The sequence below is a fragment of the Pantherophis guttatus genome, chromosome 7 (assembly GCF_059756535.1).
Source record: "Pantherophis guttatus breed Tessera chromosome 7, ASM5975653v1, whole genome shotgun sequence".
NCBI lineage: Eukaryota > Metazoa > Chordata > Lepidosauria > Squamata > Colubridae > Pantherophis > Pantherophis guttatus.
The window spans coordinates 47559135-47581294 of NC_142069.1; the positions used below are offsets into that span (position 1 = coordinate 47559135).

Here is a 22160-nt window from a genome sequence, read left to right on the forward strand (position 1 = left end):
CAAAGTGAGCTTGATGCGGGGGGCAAAGGTCTTGCCGTAGGCCACACTCTGGATGAGCACGATGACCGGCGTGGTCATGGCCTTGGCCAGCTGGTAAGTGCCGACCGTGTTGTTCTGCAGAGAGAGGTTGGTGAAGACCACGAAGCCACAGAAGCTGAGCGCAAGGGAGAGGATCTGGCGCGGCCTCAGGCTTTTGGGGGCGAAGACGCCCAGCGACTGGCACACATACAGCCCCAGCCAGGTGACGGCAAAGTGCACCAGCGTGAGGCTGAGGTTGGGGAAGCCCATTCGCACGTACAGCCATTTGTTCAGGAAGACGATGCAAATAGACGCCGCCAAGTTTACTAGCAGCCCCGCCGCCAACCGGCCGCGCTCTGGAAGCCACCCCTCCATGCTCGAGCTTCTTCCCAGTTCCACGTCCACTTCCTGGGGAGCAGCAGCAGAAGCAGCCGCCGCTCCCGGGCAAACAGCTGGCGCAACGGCCGCCACGGCCTCTTCCTTGGCCGCCCACGTGACTCGGCCGCAGGAACTTCCGCTGCCGCGGGAGCCCGGTCCTTCCCCGGCAGAAACCCACCCGGGAAGGGTCCCCTCGCCTTTCTGGGCCGGCTGCCCGCTCTGGGCTCAGGATGGGTGCCGCTCAGCCTCCGGCTATTGTTGGGCGGGCTGATTTCATCGTGGCTCAGCGTGAGCTGCCGGCAAATGCAGGCCAGTCTCGACGCCGCTTGGCTTCTTCGGGTGCTTTGGGAATGGTGAGAAGTTCAGTCCAACCCGGCGCCGGGTGAGAGAAGTCTGCCTGTAGGGTGTAGGAGAGAGGATGTTTTTCGGAGCCACTGTAACGGCAGCGGCGCAAGTCCACCCAAAAGCCTGGAACCGGCTAGTTGGAAGGGATCTTGGAGGTCATCTAGTCCAACCCCCTTGCTCACGTAGACGTCCTGTACTAGGGAATCGAACCGCCGACCTTTCTGATCGACAAGCACAATGTCTTAGCCACTGAGCCACCTAGGATAATTCTATCTCCGTTTGCGCTGAATTGACGCATGTTTTGTGACTGAGCCAGTGGTGCAAACACAGCCAGAAAGAATCAGCCCGACGATTTCAGAGACATGGCACAAGGCAAGATAGGTTCAGTTCCTGGGGACTTTATGAATACATAAAACTTCTTTCAGAAATATTTCCTCACCTGGGGGAAAAAAAAGATTGACCATGGGCAAGTAAAAAAGCAGTTGGAGCAGGAGTGACTTTGGACTTCCCCAGTGACTTTCTTTTGGGGAGTTGGCAAGGAATGAAGCGAGTTTGTCAAATTTCAATCCCAAGAGAGTAATAGGACCATAACTTCGCTAAATTAAACTCCTGACCAGCCAGTTGGGTATATTGATCAAAGAGTGGCAAGAAAGGTATCAGGGATATCAGTTCTTATTGTATTCTTGGGCAGATGGAGAACAAATGTACACACTCTTCCCTGTGACAACACACAAAATATTGGAAGATAGCTATCGTGTCTCACCTTGGTCTACTATTCTTTAAACTAAATATATTCAGTTCTTTTAATTGTTCTTCAAAGGATTTAGCCTTCAAGCCATTTGTTGCTCTTGTCTGTACTCTTTCCAATTCCTCAGCATCCTTTTTATTTGTTTTTTTATTTTTTATTTGTTTTTTTATTTGTTATTTTTATTTGTTGCAACCAAACATGCTTTGTCAATGATTGCAAACCCAGTTTCCTGGGTCGTTAAGCAGGTAGGGTGAAAAAGCTGCCTGTTGAAGATTCAGTTCCATTCCTGCAGAAGGCTACTGAAGGGATTCCCCTACCCTCCACACAGGGAGGGAAAATTCTTCAGGGGACTGCTGGAAATCTTCAGGATTCAACTCTGTTCCTGCAGCCAAAAGGGATATCCTTTGTGGGACTGCAGACAATTCGTGATAAATGTTTGCCAAATGCCCAAAATGCGGTCATATGACTGCAGAGGGCCCCCTGTGGTATGATGTTTTAGAAAGTTCGGAAATGTTTTATAGGCCGTACAGCACTTTTCTGATGCTGTTGTTAACTTTGGTAATTAAACAACAAGCTCTAAATTGAGGACTATCTATAATACTTCCTTGTTACATCTATTGGCCACTTCACAGTCTGGCAGGTTTACTGATGCAAACTACTTCCAACATTTAAGCAATATAAACCTCATTACAAATTAAATTGTTTACAATTTTATTGAGAAAAATACAAAGTTTTATCCATGCAATTCTTTATTTTATATGTTAAAAAAAAATCCAAACTGCTGTACGCCAATGCCAATAAAATATTTAAATATTTCCATATAAAACAATGGAGGTTGAATCCCAATATTCTCTATTTCATGGAGGCCAAGAATCTGGGATCCAAACCTTATATTTGTTTGTATCACTAGTTTTATTTGAATTAAGACTGCAATTAAGACTGAATTTCATATCCAAGGGGATCAAGACCTTGATCCAGAAGCATGAGGGAAGACTCTCTCAACTTCTGTAAGAGCTTCTGGAGTTCCTCCTTGGAAAATATCTGCAGGATAGGAAATAAAAATGAAAGCAAAATCACAATCTGAGATAGAATATCCAATCTTCTTTGCCTGGAAAGCTGGTGACCAAAGAGAAATTTATTTTAATGAAGTATTCATTCCGCTTCTTAATTCTCTGGATTCTGTAACAACCAGCATGGTAATTAAATTCATTTTTGTGGTTAGCCTACCAATATCCTAAGTATTCAATTGCTTAATTATATTTCACATTTTATTAAAAATTGGAAAAGCTAGCTTATTCATACTTTTTAATAGTTTGACTCCAATCTTTGGAATTTTCTATGCAATACCATAGTGAAATTAAAGATATGTAAACTACCGCATTTTAGAGACAAACAGAACATTAAAAAACAATCCAAAGAGTATATTACCATATATAGTTTGTGCCTATCTGAAGCAATCAAGTCAGCAAGTCTTAAGTCTTCCTGATACTGTCCAGTGCTGTACAAGACTGTATGAAGGAGGAAGCACAACACTGGCAAGCAGAGTTTTCGCAGCATGATCATCTGATGAGAACGCTCAGGGTCATCTTCAGCATCCTTGATTAAAAAGTATAGACATGTATTAAGCCAAAGTCCTATATACAATCTTAACTCTCTTTACTCCAACCTTTGAAAACCCACCACTCTCAAATAGAGAAAAAGTGGGTAAATGTGCAATTCTTCCAATTCTAACCCACAAAAACTAACCTTGCTAAAGGGCTATTAAATTTGGCCCTTCATTATAATGTAAGATAGTAGAAGATAATTTTAAACCAGAGTATATGTGATCTTGCAATTTCATTTCTGTTTAAGTGTAGGCACTATTTACATGGTTAGTTTGTGTAATTATGTAATTATGATTAGAATCTAGGAGTCAGTCCAGAAGAAGTAAACTCTGAACACTACATAGCAGCATTCTAGTGGTAAAAAATGCAGCTATTCCATTATCTTTTATTCTATTATTATGTAGGACTAGCTTTAAATGTTTATTTAAAGCTAAGTTATAGCTTAGTTATATTAACCAACCTCTCTGACATCAACCATCCATCCTCCATCGATAAACAATAAGACATTATACATTTTTTCTTTTACATCAGCTGTAAGAGCATCTAAAAGACCTTTCCAGATGCCATAATCTATCTGAAAAAAGATAACAAGAAAAAAAGGTATGAGCCAAAACAGCATCCACACAAAAAAGTCAAAATCCTAATATAAATTTCTAGCTATGGCTAGCCTGAAATATATTGATAAATTATTCACACTTTATTTGTATGGCTAAGGTATTTATGAGTAAGATTTACACTTCAATATATTATGAACAAGTCATTTTTTCATATATATTTACCTCATATTTCTTCTCTTTAAGTTCATGGGCAACTTTTTCTGTGAAACTTGCTTGTGAAAGCTGACTTGGCTTCTGTGGAACTGAATTCATGTGTTTAAACCACTCATTAAAAGCTTCATGGGCTTCCTATATTGAGTTGGAAGTATATAGTTATTATCAAATGCATAAATCTAGAAATATGTAGGTTATGCATTTATGAATTCTCTGTCCTTGAATATATTTAAACAAATATTTTGAGCATCTAGCTAGCTCAGAGACCTTTTGCTCCCTCTTCATTAGTTGATAAGAATAGAGAATTAAACCTATCTAACTGTTCAACTTATTTTTTAAAAAAAGAGCAGAAATGACTCAGTTTGGCTTAATCTGAAATAAGATTCAATCTCAGAATGTAATAAGGTTTTACTACTGCCTCTGACCTCTGGATTAGCTTGTTTGTTAAAATAAACTATATGTTTAACACTGTATATTTTTCACACCTAATATTAGAGCACTGACATATTTTTGGAATTAGGAGACAGGGTGCCCTCTTTCGAACTTCGTCACATTCTTACCAAGTATGCTCTAATACATAAATGCTCTCTAATAGCATTGTCATCTTCAGCCGGAAGTGGACTCTCCATTCCTTGTTCTTCCCATTGATTGTATATTTCAGCTATAGAGTCTTGTGGAATCTTTATAAATACTTCTGTGGCTGCTTCATGCTTCTTAGATGCTATAAAATATTATTTAAGAACATAAATTGCTTTCAGATTCAATATGCTTTATCTATTTATTTATTTCAAAATCATGAATACTGCAGTACCCAAGAATTTCCTCATTATAGCATTGCTTTGCTTAAGTGCTTCAGCTCTCTGAGCAGGATCAAATACTAGCCAATCAATGACATCAATCTTCAAGCGATCATCCTGGGGGGAAAAAATCCTGTGTTAATATCTAGGGTAATCAAATTAGCTTTTAAGACTAGAAAAGATTTGCTGGTTACAGTCTACAGATTTTAATTGCGCATTATTGGAGAATCACAAGTTTCTGGCATATTTAGAGTTAACTACAATTTATATTAAATTATATATTTGAGTTTTCAGCATTTTTTGAATTTTCAAGAACAGCGTATAACTGTAGAATTAGGATTGCTATTTTGAGCCATTCAAACATTTAAAAGAAGTACTTGCCAATAGATTGGAACACAGACATGCAAAGAATTCCAATGAATTATTATAGCAATTGTAACTTTTGCAATTATTTTTATTGACCAGAAGCTGTTGGAAGAAAAGTAAAACAAAGTACTTTTCATATAGGAACAGCTTCTGCAGCTGATAAAAGTAGGCAGAATATGCTGGTGTTAGAGGCAGAGCACATGAAATACCACACTCACCTCTGTTGTGCCTGTCTCTATTGCAAGATCATGGTGGAAGAACTCACTAGTGTCTTTTTTGCAAATATTTTCAACCACTGTTTTTGTTATAGTTGCAATGTCCAAACCTATTTTGGAAAAAAAAATCCAAAGGATTATATACCAAGAGGAGGAGATATTTATAACATCTGTATGGATAAGAAATGGCATTAAACAAAAACACTGAAACTGGCTGAGTAGCAGTTTTCTACGAGGTGAAACTAAAATAACTTTAAATGGAAATATTGTCTTTATTGCATTTACCCTGGTAATTTCTTGAAGGCTAAATTTCATTGCGGATCTTTTAACCAAGTAGGCATTATGGCACATTAAATAAGTAATATTATAAAAATCATATCCACTATTAACATTTCAAGCTACGACTAGCTAAATTTTGCATACTCTGTTTAGACCTATTATAATCATACACATCCACTTACAAATAGTTGCCAACCAGGGAAAGAGTTAAATGTTCCCTAAGAACATATCCAATTCAGCACATTTTTTCTAACCTGCTTCCTTGGCAAGCTCCAGACAGTGGTGCCGTTGTTCAGTGTCTATGACATCTTCCAAGAATGCAGCATACTGAGCAACAGCTATATCTTGAGGCAGGTGGCTGACATAAAATGCTATGAGAGCAGTGTGCTTCTCACATACTAACCACTGGAAAAGAAAACAAATGGCATTTTGGGAGACAATATAAATATTGCTATAATATCTACTATAAAATATGATGATATAACAACACAATACAGATAGACACACATGCATATGTATTTACACTTACTTGAAAGGGAGAGTGAATAGCAATGCATCAGTATACCTGTGCCATTAAAATCTAATAATGCCTTCTTTCAACTAATTTGATGATATCCTCTATATGTAAAAAGGGTAATAAATGTGCAATTATACAAAAGAGGTAACATCTTTGCTCTTTATTAATGTTTCCATTTGTGCAAGTAATGAAATAATTTACCTGAATGTAGGCCTTTAAAACATCAATTGATACTTCCTCCTATATGGAAAAACAAATGTTTTAATAAAATTGCCTAATTATTTTAAAATATAACCTTAACCTTAATATATTATAATAATATGTAATTAATATTAAAACTCTCATTTTGCTACCTTTTTAATGGATCTGAATGTACTTTTTGCAACCAGTTCTCATATTTTAAGACACATCACTGGGACAGGAATAGTAACTTTTCATGATCACATTTAACATTTAGAAAGTTCTGTTTGTTAGCTGTGATTCTCTAGTTCTAATTTTTTTGATAATTTGTATACTTATTAAAGCTGAATAAATAAATTCATTTACTTTGGTTTGAAGCCCCAAAGTACGGAAAAATAAAATGAGATGAGTCATGAATCGAAGCAGATGCCCAGGAAGCATATTTCTGCCTTTGGAAAGCCATTTGTAAAATTCATTCATAAGACCTGAAAAATAAAAGCAACAAATATAAAATAATTACACTTGCCCATCACAGAACTAAATAAGCTAAGTTTTCCCCATTAGCTCCTTTATTTCTCTGGGATATATCCCACAGTATTCTCAGCCAAGTTTATCTTTGGAGAACAGGAAAATGTATTTCCAAAAAAAGCAGAAGGCTGAAGCCCTCTGCATTTTTTTTTCCTCTGTGCTTTAGTTAAGCAGTTAAATAAAGATGTTGGTGATTGGCACTTTAGAATATGCAAACTAATTTTAATTTTAAAAAATCTTATGGGCGCCCAGGATGTCTGGAAGCACCAAGTTACATATCTTTGCTGTAATTTTTCAAAAGGCAACACAGTCACAAGTGACCTTCTTATGTATCAACTGCATCCCACTCCCCACCTATCTATAAACATTTGAAATTACAGACTTTTCTTTCTCACCCAACTTTTTTGAAGAGAATAAGTAACTAAATTCTTAAAGCCTTGTAAGTATGGTTACTCTATAAAAAAGTAGCACTACTAAAACACAGAGAACTGAGGAATGAAAAAAGACCTAGTGCAAAACTTACCATCCACATCTCCTAGGATAACAAACTTTTGAATCATGTGATAGTGCTCTTGATTCTCTTCCAAAACTCTCTGAAAAACAATTTTTGTATTTATGAAGTCATTAACATATAATCATAGAAAATTATTTGTAATCAGGATATTTAGGCATATTTGAAAAAGATTATTATTTTGCAGCATACTTATGCTGAAGGGCATTTCTGTGCAGTAATAAGGTACACTTACTGGCTGATTCATATTTCATTATAAATTCATCAGTTGATTTACTTGTTCTTTTTTAATGATGTGTAAAAATCTATCTGTATGATCAAATTTGATGTGCAAGCTTACTCAAAACACAGTTTAAATATCCTGGTTTAAAAGTATATATGAACACATCCATTGCATAAATGATAATAGATAAAACAATATGGTGTGGTCACTGCATCAGATTTTTTTAAAATTAGTGTAATTTTTTTGACTAATAAAATTATGCTATTGCAGATTAAGACTAGGACAATCAAATGTGTTTGTTCATAGTTCAGTAAACTGTGTCCAGTCTTTTTCCCAAGTAAATGAATACATCATTACAACTTTATCTTGAAGCTTGCCCCTAAGAACCCTACAGGACTTGGTTATGAGAAAATACATATAAGAGTAAGCTATAATATACTCCTTTAATTTTGAAAAAGCCTCAGATTTACCTTTTTGTCTGTTGCTTGAAGTTCTTCAAATACTTTTTCTAAAGTCCAACTTCAAATAATGAAGAAAAAATGGCAGTTAGCATCGCCTTCAAAATTTCATAGCAGCTATTGAACAAACAAAAAGCAACTCACTTTGTTTCCAAATATTCTCTGGGGAGTTCTTCCTTCTCCTCTGTATTCATTACAGATGAACGAATTTCCTGTTCAACAAGTGTGTCTACCATGACCCTGAAGTATGCCCAAACAGCATCTTCCCAGGTATCGCAAACTGGAAGAAGCTTTAAAGTCACAAAGAAAGCAAAACAAAAGCCCCAACAAATTAAAGTTTTGGAGAAAATATAATATTAAAACAACCCAAGCTAGCCCTACTTTAGCTATGAATTACTGACACACACACAATGAGAATGAATTGCAGCTAACTTTGATTTTAACATCTTTCTACATAAGCATGACTAGAGAGAAGCACCTGGAAATTCTTGGCAACTACAGTTAATTTTTTTAAGTAGGCTCCATTTTTCTGCAGTTTATGGGGGTGTGAGTAGTCTTGGGAGCCCTAGAGCAGGCAATCCTGAGCCTGTGTAGGCTTCTCAGGGACCCCCCCTCCCCACACCCTGTTCTTTGTTAAATGACTCTCCTGTTTGCTTAATATTTTCATCAGAGAGAGCAAGGACTGGGGTCATTAAGTGAGGAGGTTTTGCTTAATGACTGTCATGACATGCAACTGCAATGGGCAGGCTCCATCTTGAGGACTACTTGTATGGGCTTACTTATAAGCTTCAGAAGCTACAACTATGCTAATTTTTATTTGTAGAATCTCTGGCTTGCAATTCCATTATATGCCTCAGAATGATAGCAAAATGTTCAACACTTCCAACAGTTACTGAAAAAAACCCCGTGTCATACCTGTTTGAGATTCCCACTAAGTGCCGCATAGATTGCTCTCTCATACTTGTCAAACTGTTCCTAAAAATATTCAATTCAGAAATATTTTTGATGTCATTATATTTAAGAAATGTAATATATATTATTACTAAAGCATGACATTCAGACACATCTGAAGCAATCAAAACAACAAAATACCATAAGCTGTTTCTGCGGGTAAGACAGCATAAGAGGATGCATTTGTCCTGCCAAAATATGAAACCCCTAAGATTGGGGCTTGCATGAAAAAAAAATGAAGCAAGACCAAGTAAAGACTGAAATTCAAGGCAATATGCCTAAATTCTATTCCATCCACTTGTCTTGTGAAAACTTAGATGGTTAAACTAATTAAAATTAAATTTAATTAAATTTAATTTAAATTTAATTAATTTGATTAAAGTTAATCCCCCTCAACTGTCCCTCTCTCCTTTATCAGATCTAGGTCTATTACGACCACTCAGCATTAACTTGCAATCTTAGATCGATCTGCAGCTTTATTTACCACCTATTCCCCAAGATTACCCTGATTATTTAACCCTAAATACTTTGTCCAGTGGCTCTGCCTTACTTTTTTGATCTAATCCTCGGCCATCGCTGGTATCAGGACTGGAGGAGATACAGACATCAAGAGTCTTGGATTATGGGGAGATAGACCACCTTCTCTTTGTTTGTTTCAAATGGTTTGGTCGCTGTGAGAGGATGACCCTTTGAGACCTCTACCCCCACCTCCTTTGAACTTACTACAACCACAAGACTTCCCATCGTCGTGAGAGGGCGATGATGTTCCGATGTATTGACATTTGTAACATACTGGTCTTCCTTTAACATCTATTTCCTCCCTTATTTTAAATTACCTGTCTTAACCATCTCTAACACTTAGAAGAAAATGATCCTTCATCTCCTTCAACTCGCTCCTATCTTTGATGTATTCAACTGCGGAGCTCCTTGCACTGCGAGATTCCCCCCTCTCGCATGTCTGGCCCTCTCAGTTATCAAGGGCCGCCCTTGAGGACGGGTTTTGGAGCCCCAAGAGGTGGTTTGCAAAAAAACGACGGCTTTAGGGGTTTTTAGATAAATCTTTAAGTTCTATTTTAAGGGGTTCTGGGAGGGATTGTGGGAATGGATCTGGGGGGATCCATATATCCACTGAAAGGGGTAATGGGTCTGATGATCACGGTGGGGAGGATGGGGACAGAAATCTGACAAAGATGCAGGGGGATGAAGCGATGGGCATTAGTATAGTAAGTGGGAGGGGCAGATATGACGGCTGCAGGGGGCCATATTATGTTTCGGGAGTGCGCACTTGATGTTTATGAACGATTGCCCACTCCGACCCCCAAAGCACTGCTCGTTTCCCGGGTTGTTCAGAGTCTCAGACCCTGGGTCTACGGCTGATGTTGTGTAATGCCAGGTCAGTGGTAAATAAAGCCCCCCACATTCATGATCTTATTTCAGAAGGGGGAGCTGACCTGGCAGGGATTACGGAGACCTGGTTAGGCCAGGAGGGAGGAGTTCCCCTTGTGGAAATGTGCCCGCCAGGTTTCCGTGCATTCCATCAGCCAAGGACTCAGGGAAGGGGTGGGGGAGTGGCAGCAATCATTAGAGAAAGTCTTTGCCCGAGGGAGGCCACTGTTCCTCAGATAGCCGGATGTGAGTCCCTCCTTGTGAAGTGGGGTCGGGGGATTCAGATGGGCCTACTGATTGCGTACTTGGCTCCCTGCCACGTAACAGCGGTCCTGCCTGAGCTGCTCGACATTATAGCCGGGGTGGCGGTGGAAACCCCCAGACTTATTGTTATGGGGGATTTTAACCTGCCATCCGCTGGTGAGATGTCGGAGACGGCTCGGGAGTTCATGGCTTCCATGACGGCCATGGACCTGACCCAGGTAGTTCAAGGCCCCACCCACTTGGAGAATCACACTCTGGACTTGATTTTTGTCTCTGATCAGTGGCTGAATGATCTAAGAATAGGGGATATAGACATCAAGCCCTTGTCATGGTCTGATCATTCTCTCCTTCACATGGACTTTCAAGTCACTTCCACCCACCACAGGGAGACGGAACCAACCAAATGGTTCCGTCCCAGGCGTCTGATGGACCCCAAAAGGTTCCTGATGGAGCTTGGGCCATTTCCTGAGACTCTGGCTCACGACTCAACTGAGGACCTGGTGGTCGCCTGGGACAGGGCGGCTACTGGGGCCTTGGACCACATCGTGCCTTTGCGGCCTCTGACCCGATGCCGATCTCGTCTAGCTCCTTGGTTTTCCGAGGAGCTGAGAGAGATGAAGCTTCAGAAAAGATGCCTGGAGAGCGATTGGAGGACAAGCCGATCTGAATCTGACCGAACACAGGTGAGATCTTATATTAAGACCTACCTAGTGGCGATAAGAGTGGCGAAGTCTAGCTACTTCTCCACTCTTATTGCATCTGCAGAGAACCGCCCAGCCGCGCTGTTTAGGGTGACCCGCTCCCTACTTCAGGTGGGGGTACAGGAAGATCCCTTAAAAGGTCGAGCTGAGGATTTTGTACAATTCCTGCATGATAAAGTCACTCAGATTCGGGAAGGCCTGGACTCCGATTGGGTAGATCCAGGGGAGGAGATGGGGGCAGATCTTGAGAGCGTTATCTGGGAAGAGTTTGACTCTGTGACTCCTGAGGACATGGACAGGATTCTGGGCAAGCTTAACGTTGCCACATGTTTATTGGACCCGTATCCCTCCTGGTTGGTACTGGCCTCCCGGGAGGTTACACGAGGCTGGCTCCAAGGGATTATAAATGCTTCTCTGAGTGAGGGTGTCTTTCCCGCTGCCTTGAAAGAGGCGGTTGTGAAGCCCCTCCTCAAGAAGCCTTCCTTGGACCCGGCTATATTATCAAATTATCGTCCAGTCTCCAATCTTCGCTTTGTTGCGAAGGTTGTTGAGTGTGTGGTGGTGCGACAACTACCCCGATACCTGGATGAAGTTGTCTATCTGGATCCGTTCCAGTCGGGCTTCAGGTCACGATACAGCACGGAAACGGCATTGGTCGCGTTGGTGGATGATCTCTGGAGGGCTCGGGACAGAGGTTGCTCCTCTATCCTGGTCCTATTAGATCTCTCAGCGGCTTTTGATACCATTGACCATGGTATCTTACTGCACCGGCTGGAGGGGTTAGGAATAGGGGGCACCGTGCTTCGGTGGTTCTCCTCCTTCCTCTCTGACCGTTCGCAGTTTGTGTTGGCAGGGGGGCAGAGGTCGACCTCGAGGCACCTTATTTGTGGGGTGCTGCAAGGGTCAGTCCTCTCACCCCTTCTGTTCAACATTTATGTAAAACCGCTAGGTGAGATCATCCGTGGTTTCGGGGTGAGTGTTCATCAGTATGCTGATGACACACAGCTATACATCTCCACCCCAGACCACCCCAATGATGCCCTTGCTGTGATGTCCCTTTGCCTGGAGGCCGTGCGGATCTGGATGGGGAAAAACAAGCTCAGACTCAACCCCTCCAAGACCAAGTGGCTGTGGCTTCCGGCGTCCCAGTATAGTCAGCTGGTACCATCACTGACAATAGGGGATGAGATCTTGCTCCCCACAGAGAGGGCCCGCAACTTGGGTGTCCTCCTGGATTCACGGCTATCTTTAGAAGATCATTTGACGGCTGTGTCCAGGGGTGCCTTTTATCAGGTTTGCCTGATCCGCCAGTTGCGTCCCTTTCTGAATCGGGACGCCTTGCGCACGGTCACTCATGCCCTAGTTACCTCCCGTATGGACTACTGTAATGCTCTCTACATGGGGCTCCCCTTGAAAAGCACCTGGAGGCTCCAACTGGTCCAGAACGTAGCCGCGCGGGTGATTATGGGCGCAGCTCATTACGCCCATGTAACACCTCTCCTAAGCGAGCTGCACTGGCTCCCGGTGGTCTTCCGGGTGCGATTCAAGGTGTTAGTTATCACCTTTAAAGCGCTCCATGGCTTAGGACCTGGGTACCTACGAGACCGTCTTTTGCCACCAATAGCCTCCCACTGACCAGTTCGTTCTCACAGGGAGGGACTACTCAGGGTACCGTCAGTCAAATTATGCCGACTGGCGACTCCCAGGGGGAGGGCCTTCTCTGTGAGGGCTTCAACCCTTTGGAATGAACTGCCCCCGGAGATACGGAATATCCCTGATCTCCGTGCTTTCCGCCATGCCCTCAAGACCCTGATGTTCCAACAGATGGGGCTAAACATATGAACATGTGAATGATTTTTTTTTTTTAATGTTATCTAATTCTGGGTTTTATTTAATTGACCAAACTAAGTAATAATTTTAATTAGCAATTTTATGATGTTTGTGTGTCTATATTTTTCTTGACTGTACACCGCCTTGAGTCCTACGGGAGAAAGGCGGTATAGAAATATAATAAATAAATAAATAAATAAATAAATAAATAAATAAATAAATAAATAAATAAACAATTACTGTGCCAATGCCAATGTAGTGAATTAACATCGTACTGATATTGAAGAGAATGGAGCTGATGCTCAGGCTGATGCTCATTAGTGAAATATTGCAATGGATTAAAGCTTCCTCTAGTCATCAGGTTTCCCCAAAATGGAGAGAACTACCAATCTCCAAGAGAAGTTGCATACTTCTATGTACTCTGCCATCACCTGCTGCTCCCCATCCTAGGAAACCAGCACGCATAATAAACCGTACAATTCCTTATTAAGATTATATTTAATTTTGCAGTATTTTATTCAGAGTTCCGGGAGCTGCATACAACTGGGGAAAAATGATTGGAAGAAGATACTCTACAGGAGGAGAACATGCAACATTTAGTTAATAGAATGTTGGAATCCTGGGATGAGATGTTCCAAGTATTGCAGAAGGCATGCTAAAAATACTCTTACGTTCACATAATTATAAAAGACATACTGATAATATGCTTATGCTGCTACTGGCAATATTAGAAATGAATAGTAGATTTGTAAGTTTCTTACCTTTTCTGCAAGTCGCCAGCAACTGATTTTCCAAATGCATCTGTATGGGTTTCCTTCTACTGGCTCTAGCTCTTGCCCTATTTGTAAGAGGTAATTTTATGAAGTGATGTAGCATGAAGCAGGGATAAGAAGGAGTGCATTCTGAAAAAGCAAGTTGTCTCCATCACCGAAAAATTCATGTCATTTCATATAAGAAAGCTCCGGGACAATACAGCTGTAATAGTTCTCTAGTCAAATCATCTCAGTTTTTGCACTGAAATCTCTCTACTAGTAGAACATTTAACAGGTAATCTGGTAGTATGATTAAATCATAGTCTATGGTTACATTCTAATTCTTAGTTAAATGAGCCTACCTCTTAATTTTTATTCTTTAAAATCACAGACTTTCATTTTAGATGCAATAACAAAGTGAGGTTTCACCAAACTAGGAAAGTGTTCCCTAAATTAAATGTAAAAAGAGGGAACTAGAAGGTGTATAGCTAATTATGGATACTTCAAATTGTTACTATTAAATTTGAAGCAGGCAGTTCCTGGAAATTGTGATAAATCTTTTAAGAAACATTGCAAATAAGAAATCTGGACCCTTTATATCAAATTCGGAGATAAATATAGATTGACTCTTATTTCTATTATAATTAAGGACTTAACTTTATATTTGTTAACTATATTTTATGAATATGTACTTGGATGAACTGAAATAAATACTTTTTTCCTTTCCAAGTGCACAGTTGTAGAAACAGCTAAGGGCAAACATGTTAAAATAAAGAAACAAAACAGTGAACCTTGTCATTCTTTGTTCTATATGTGCTTAAGTCATTTTTCATTTCAATACCTCCATTCATGTTAGGATCATGGTACAGTTTCCATCCTTCAAGTGTTGCAGCTCTCCAGGCCTGGCCACACCTTTTGCAGAGTCTTTGGGCCTGCCAATGACATAAAATTATTCAATTCTACAGTTAATTCTGTTGTATTGCAAAGTGATCTCGACTATATGTCTGAATGGTCATCTATTTGGCAACTTCAAATTTCGATTAATAAATGCTCTGTATTACATATTGGTAAACATAATCAGAATATCAAGTATAAGCTATGTGGCAATGATCTAGCAGATAGCCCTCACTTTGTTAAGGACCTAGGTGTACTTATCTCTGACTATTTATGCTCCAAAGCTCACTCTTAACAGCGTTGCTAAAAAAGCATTAAGAGTTGTAAATTTAATTTTGCAAAGCTTTTTTTCTGGAAACATTGTATTGCTAATTAGAGCTTATAAAACTTATGCTAGACCAATTTTAGAGTATTGTTCAACTGTTTGGAATCCCCACCATATATCTATTATCAGTACAATCAAGCGGGTTCAGAAGTACTTCACGAGAAAAGTCTTGCACTCTTCTGTACACAATAGAATTCCTTAAGCTACTAGGCTTGAAATTCTCTGTTTGGATAACTCAGAACTGCGTCGCTTGCGGTCAGACCTAGGTATTGCATATAAAATTATATGTTGTAATGTTTTACCTGTAAATGACTTTTTCTGTTTTAATCACAATAATACTTGACTGTAAAAAATATGATTTCTGTAATAGTAGTCAAAGTCTAGAATGCTCTACCTGATTCAGTTGTCTCAGCTACAAATCAGTCACAAATGGACTTCCATGGACCTTACTTCATACTTAAGTGGTCAGTACAAGTGCACAAGTGCAGTAACGTGCCTATCGTCCCTGTCATTGTATTTTTATTCTCTTATTCTTGTTTGCTTTTTGTTTGACAAATTCCAATAAAATAAATAAATAAATAAAAGAATCAAGGAGAGAGAAAGATAATTTTTGCTAGAAATCTGGTTAATCTGTACCAAAATATAACAGTAGAGCTTCATCTTTTAAAAACTTTTGTTTGGACATTTACTCTAAAATTTTAACGGTTAACATCTACTCAATCAAAGATACAAGTCTTATTATTCAAAGTTCCGCTCGATGCACCAAGCAGAGTTAAAAAATATGACAATTTATTCCAAACTTACGTTGACAAAAATATATGATTTTGCCAATCCTAGCTGCTTAAGGAATTGAATACTGTTAATTTTTATATATTTATTTATTAAATTTCTATGCCATCCATTTCCCTTACAAGGTGACTCTGGGTGGCTTATAAATTAGTTAATAGTATTGTTAAGCAACAAAATATTTTTATTACTTCATGGATACTGTTTATGACACAAATTCACAATTCCACAGAAGAAATAATGCTAGTTCAGCGGTTCAGATTCTATAGCTATTTGCATAACTTTGTATGTGAGCCAATTTTATATTTCTGTATGAGTTGTAAAAATTTTTATTCCACCTTTATTATTTTTATAAACAACTCAAAGCGAACATACCTAATACTCCTTCCTCCTCCCATTTTCCCCACAATAACATCCCTATGACATGGGTTGGGCTGAGAGAGAGTGTTTGGAGCAAAGCTATCCAGCCATCTTTCATGCCTAAGGCAGGACTAGAACTCACAGTCTCCTGATTTCCAGCCTGGTCTTTAACCATTTAACCCAACTAGCTTCCACTGGCTTACCTCATCTGTCATTCCTGCTCTAATGAGAGTAAAAAGGAACTTGAGCAATCGTGCATCATCTTCACGATCTAAATCTTCAAGTGGCATTTTCTGCCTTACTGGAGCATCTGGGTCCTAAATACAGAAATCAAACAGTCTTCTATATACAGATTTTAAGGTAAAGTAACAGTAGGCAATTCTATATAGTAATTTCCTCTGGATTACTTTACAATTCTACTCTTTAAGAAATTAGACAAGATATTTAAAAACCTTTTCCTCAATTTATTTATCAATCACAATGCCTGCTTCTCTCCATTCTCTAAAATATCAATACATGTATGAAAAATTCAGTTGTATCACTACTTTCTTTCAAGTCTTCTCTATCCTAAAAATGTTTTTCTTTTAGAGATAATGCTTAGCCTCTCCCTTTTAAACTTTTTAAAGTATTCAGGAAAAAGCCTCATATATATTTCTAAGGATTCTCCTCAAATACAAATTGTGATTAATTATTCAATTAATATTTAAATACTATTAGTTAAGATATTTGTTAATGGAGCATAAAATTCACAAAATTTTTTAAATGTAACTAATTTCCTTTATATATATGTATCTATGACTAAGTTTTAGTTATAAAACCTTCAGATCCTATTGTTTCCTTATTTTTAGTTGCTCCAATTAACCATTTTTTTCTAACTCAAGTCTTATTCTTTTAAATTAACTTTCTGTCCACCTTCCATTCCAGCCTATGCTCTAATTTTCCTTTCATTTCCTTATTATTTCTGAATACTAATACATTTAATTATTCCTCATAATAAGTAATCTATTTGAATGTGTATTAAAGCTGAAAATAAAATATTGTCTATTGTAATGGTACTTTAACAAATTGATTTTTATGTAAGAATGTTTGTCCATATTTAATTTAGATATTTAAGGCCTGGAATTGGTATGTTATACTTACTACTTCAGTCACTAATGGACGTAAACTCCCACTGAATGTGTTTGATTGCCACTGCTTCAAAATGTGTAATGTATTCTCCCTAAAAACAACAGCAAAAACATTTCATCAACAGCATTTACTGAATTAAATATTCTAATGTTATAGTTATGTAGCGATATATTTAAATAGTTCATATCTCTTCTCATATACCAGGTAATTTCTCACTCAACCATGGTTTATTACTATCACCTACTTTCTGGCAATAGCATCTCCTCCTCCTCCTCCTCCTCCTCCTCCTCCTCCTCTTCCTTCTTCTATATCCATCATCAGACGTTGGCGATAATGTTGGTGATCCTATTTTTATCAACAGCCACACAAAAAAGTGCTGCTGAGTTTTGTCCAAACCAGTCCCTTAGATTTTGAAGCCATGATGTTCTCCTTCTGCCTGAACCTCGTTTGCCTTCAATCTTTCCCTGGAGGATTACTATATTTTTCGGAGTATAAGACGTACTTTTTCCCTCCTAAAAGAGGCTGAAAATTTGGGTGCGTCTTATACTCCAAATGTAGCCCCGCCCATCCGCCAGCTTTGGCCTCTGCGCGTCCTCTTCCTGGCTGCAGAGATTGCCACAGACAATGGCTTGCGTTTTTGGGCTCCGCGCCTCTCATTTTCAGCCTCCAAATGTTCCGTTTGAGAGTCATTCAAGGCTGCTCAGATCACCAAAGCACATCACCACCGATCACCGCCTCCGCCCACTGCGTTTTCGGCCTCCGCATGCCCCGTTTTTGGCTCTGTGCATCATGCTTTTGGCCGGCAATCAGCAGTGATGTGCTTTGGCAATCCTCGCAGCCTTGAACGGCTCTCAAACAGAGAGTTTGGAGGCTGAAAACGCGAGGCGCAGAGCCCAAGATGGCAACCTGGAACAGCTGCTGCCTTGTCTTACCGCTTCCGCACTTTGCCTGCTATACTCACTAGAGCTGCTTCCAACTATCAGCTGTGCTATTGAAGCTGCTTATCAGCCCCAACGAAACACATGCAATCTCACAATCAGCGAACTAATGTGCTGAAGCTGACCAGGCTAAGGACACTAGCCATAGGAATACCTGGTAGGTAGAGGCAGAAATTCCCCCCCACTTTTCCTCCCCAAAAACTAAGGTGTGTCTTAAAGTCCGGAGCGTTTTATATTCCGAAAAATATGAGTAAGTGAAGTATGCCGTATAGCCCCACTTGTTTCAGGATTTGTAATAGTTTGTTGTGTCTTATTATATCAAATGCTTTTTCAAAATCAATGAAGCACATGTAAACTCTGTGATTGACATCTCTATAACGCTGTACAAAAACGTGTATGCTGAATAGGGCATCTCGTGTACCAAGATTGTTTCTGAAACCAAATTGTGTTACTTTGACGGTCCTCAATTTTGTTGTATATTCTTGTGTGAATTATTCTCAGGAATATTTCAGGGCATGACTCATTAAGCTTATTGTTCTGTATTCGGTACATTTCTGTATTTGGTATACTTCCTCTTATATTGGCAAATAAAATCAACTTGTAGGATCCTCTTAGGTCTACATCCTCATATGACATGTAGATCATAGGGTCTGGATAGATGGAAGACGGCTTGTCTCCAATTGTTTCTGCCTTTCTAGTATCTTCCAGCAGAGTGAGTGCACTCTAGGTCCCCTTCATTAAATGTTGCAATTTGTGGAACCTAGGAAACATTCCTACACTGTTGCAGCCCTCACCCTCTGAAACAGCATCCTCCCAAAGGTAAGAATGGGGCTCTTTCTCTTGGGTTCCAGAAGACTTTGAAATAAAAGTAAAAGCAAGCTTCTTGTAGCTGCTTTTTCTGTAGCAAAAGGTAAATCCAAACAAGGGAATTGTGATGTATCTCAATAATGTGAGATACATCACACTATTTAATATTTCATGAACCTTTATCAGTTTGATATATAGTGTTTTAATATGTGCAATAAATTGAAATCCAATATATCATGGAAACTAGAGGTTATCACAACATTTGCCACAGAGGACATGGTTTTTAAATGCTTGTAATATATGGATTATAAATGCTCATGAATGCTCAATAGTAGATCAATAACTTACCAGTATACAGACTTTGCATAAAATTCAATATTATCAGAGAAGTCTCCAATTTCATCCTTTGCAATGCTCTCTAACCAGTCTACCACCAACTGAAAATTTAAAAAGAATTACAAAAATAGGATGAGTAATTTATTTCCCACCACATTCCCACTATCGGATAGTAAATATATATATATATATGTGTGTGTGTGTGTGTGTGTGTGTGTGTGTGTGTGTGTGTGTGTGTACAGTTAATATTTCGGGTTTCTTCCCGTTTCTCATCTGCCATCATCAAGCTTGTGTGAGGGGTCTTTTGCAGTAACTGCAAAAGACCCCTCACATAAGCCTGATGATGGCAGATGAGATTCTGTCGAAACGTCGCTTCTACCCTTTTAGGGATATGTTCACAATTACATGGGAAGAAACCCGAAATATTAACTGTACACACATATATACCCGTGAAAACTTACATACACACACACACACACACACACACACACACACACACATAACTACTTTATCTTATTTTGTCATACCTGGCTTTGCCGCACCAATGAGTCTCTCTGGAATAGATTGTTCACAACAGTCTTTTCACTGGCATTTATAACCTAGAGAAAAATAAGTCCATTTTCAAATGACTGAAACACTATTCATATAATATTTTAATATCTTCCATGTTCATTCAGTAGAATCCATCTATCAGAACAATGGCCCTCTACAACAACTCTAATACTCTTATAGCACCTTTCAAATCTGCTTGTGGAAATTAAATTCTGAAGTGCAGATTAGGCAAGAGGGAAGTGAAAGTTCTGTTTCAGAAACAGAACTATACAGTAGTGCTGGAAGCTACCATTTGCACTTTTTGGCTTTTTAAGGCAACATCTGAAAAAAATTATTGCTGTTTTAATTATTTACTTCCATAGTTTTGCCTAGTTGTATTAGACATTTTGAAGAGAGTAATATTTTGCTAAACAATAATATACTTTAGACTTGTATGTTGTTTTGCAAAACAAAATGAGTTTGACAAAACTTACTGCAAGATCAAACATAGTTTCATCTTCCAAAGCAGACTGTATTCTGTCTCTAGGTTCAAAAGACAAAGCAAATTATCATATATGATAAACTAATATTTACTTATATATATATATATGCAAGTTTTGGTGTATTCGGGTCTTTTCCCGTGTAAGATTGAGTGTATCTTGGCAACATTTTGACGAGGTCCCACTCGTCATCTTCAGGCTGGTGCCTTCGGCTTTGTGTCTGTGCAAGCAAAGATTATTTTTATTTATTTGTTTTATCTAGCTTTAATCAAGTAGTCTTAGTCCTTTTTTGTTTTCATTAAACACACACCTCTTACTATAAATTAAAACATATAGGCTAACAGTTATATGAAATCTAGGTGCAGTTTTCATGAGAACTTTGCAATTCTATTTCTGACTCTTACAGAGAGTGTTGCAGAAATTACATGTATCTTTCATTTTCCCACGTGGTCTTGCTTTTGATGCCTTACTAGTAGTTTGTGCTATATGTTCCACAGAGGGCTTTAAAACAGTATTGTTGAAACCTCCAAGAAGTTTATTTAATTTTTTTTCATGTTTTTTAAATGATGTGACACAAAATCTTATTCCTCTACTATATTCTGCATTGAATTATCTATTACTCAATCATTAAGATAAATAAATACACTTTAGACTGAAAACATACTTCCTAAGTAATAAATGCAATAGGACTGCAGACAGGATTGCGCTGCAAATTTATGAATAATATACATTTCATGAATAATGTTCTTTCTCAGACTGAACAAAATGAAAGTTTTCTTAGTGTTTCTTATAAATTGTTTGTTTACTTCATATAAGAAATATTTCTTTTTTATTCAATTATGGACTGTAACACAGGAAGGTAACATGTTGAGGAAAGAGTTGAGTGGCTTTTAGAGAGTTACCTGTAAATTGATGACAAGAGTCTCCATGTTACCATTTCTTGCTTTAGAAGCCACAAAATACTAGCAGTTTTGGAAAATTTCTGTTGTCCAGGAGTTGCTCGATACACGATTTTTTGAAGAATGTTTAGCTGATGTTTGAAAAACAATGAAGAGCTACTTTATTTTATTTTATTCATTATAATTAATACATTGTGTAGCATAAAGTAACCATTTATCATTTTACATCTTGAGTATGTGAATATATTCTTAGATGGTAGAATGCAAAGAACAGTTTTCAGGCTTGCAGGATAGGTTTTAGAAGAAAGTTCCTTGCTTACACAGATTAGTACAAACAAGCTTGGACTATAATTGGGCTTTGATTCTGTAGGAGTGTATTGGCCAAAGGGACTGACAATGCTATTCTTATCATTAGCAGAGAATACTATATGTGGTATGAACACTACTAAGACTATTAATCTAGTCTATATCGTCTCTGTGTCATCATTATCTTACTATTTTCACATAATTATGTAAAAGCATTTTGATTGATCAAACTTTAGATAATACAAATAAGTATCTATAAGCCCATCTAGTTACAATCATAATCTATGGAAAACTCTTGGATTGTAAAAAGTGTAACTGAAGGTCCTAAGAACTGGATATTTCCTCATTTCTGCTTTGCAACATAAACCCCAAAGAAAAAAGAGTGAGCAAGCAAGCTTCCTTTCAAAACAAGTTTACAATAAAAAATCTGATAGGAAAAGTACAGGCAAAGGGGAAGAACATAGATAATAAAGTTGAAATGATGGTGACTAACTCTTCTTTTAAACCAGATATTTCAGGTTACCAGTTC

At 38.6% G+C, this 22160-nt stretch overlaps 2 protein-coding genes across 9 annotated transcripts in view; both read right to left on the reverse strand.

Annotated features, from left to right (window-relative positions):
- SLC35E3 (solute carrier family 35 member E3) overlaps positions 1-2229 on the reverse strand; it is a 43438-nt gene extending 41209 nt beyond the window's left edge. For all 3 annotated transcript variants that reach the window (XM_034402852.3, XM_087874118.1, XM_034402851.3), the window contains exon 1: positions 1-2229. In XM_034402852.3, the coding sequence (XP_034258743.2) occupies positions 1-393 (393 nt within the window). In that variant the 5' untranslated portion in view covers positions 394-2229.
- The window catches only part of NUP107 (nucleoporin 107), a 25977-nt gene continuing 6000 nt past the window's right edge, over positions 2184-22160 (reverse strand). For all 6 annotated transcript variants that reach the window (XM_034402848.2, XM_087874116.1, XM_034402849.3 and 3 more), the window contains exons 7-28: positions 21329-21456; positions 20421-20469; positions 19923-19994; positions 19408-19496; positions 17327-17405; positions 16390-16503; positions 14663-14753; positions 13831-13907; positions 8853-8912; positions 8082-8227; positions 7950-7998; positions 7269-7338; positions 6584-6702; positions 6239-6277; positions 5775-5925; positions 5245-5351; positions 4675-4777; positions 4424-4584; positions 3873-3998; positions 3554-3667; positions 2918-3085; positions 2184-2530 (exon numbers count right to left, since the gene is read on the reverse strand). In XM_034402848.2, coding sequence (XP_034258739.2) covers positions 2423-2530; positions 2918-3085; positions 3554-3667; positions 3873-3998; positions 4424-4584; positions 4675-4777; positions 5245-5351; positions 5775-5925; positions 6239-6277; positions 6584-6702; positions 7269-7338; positions 7950-7998; positions 8082-8227; positions 8853-8912; positions 13831-13907; positions 14663-14753; positions 16390-16503; positions 17327-17405; positions 19408-19496; positions 19923-19994; positions 20421-20469; positions 21329-21456 — 2220 coding nt within the window. In that variant the 3' untranslated portion in view covers positions 2184-2422. The remainder of the gene's footprint in view (positions 2531-2917; positions 3086-3553; positions 3668-3872; positions 3999-4423; positions 4585-4674; positions 4778-5244; positions 5352-5774; positions 5926-6238; positions 6278-6583; positions 6703-7268; positions 7339-7949; positions 7999-8081; positions 8228-8852; positions 8913-13830; positions 13908-14662; positions 14754-16389; positions 16504-17326; positions 17406-19407; positions 19497-19922; positions 19995-20420; positions 20470-21328; positions 21457-22160) is intronic.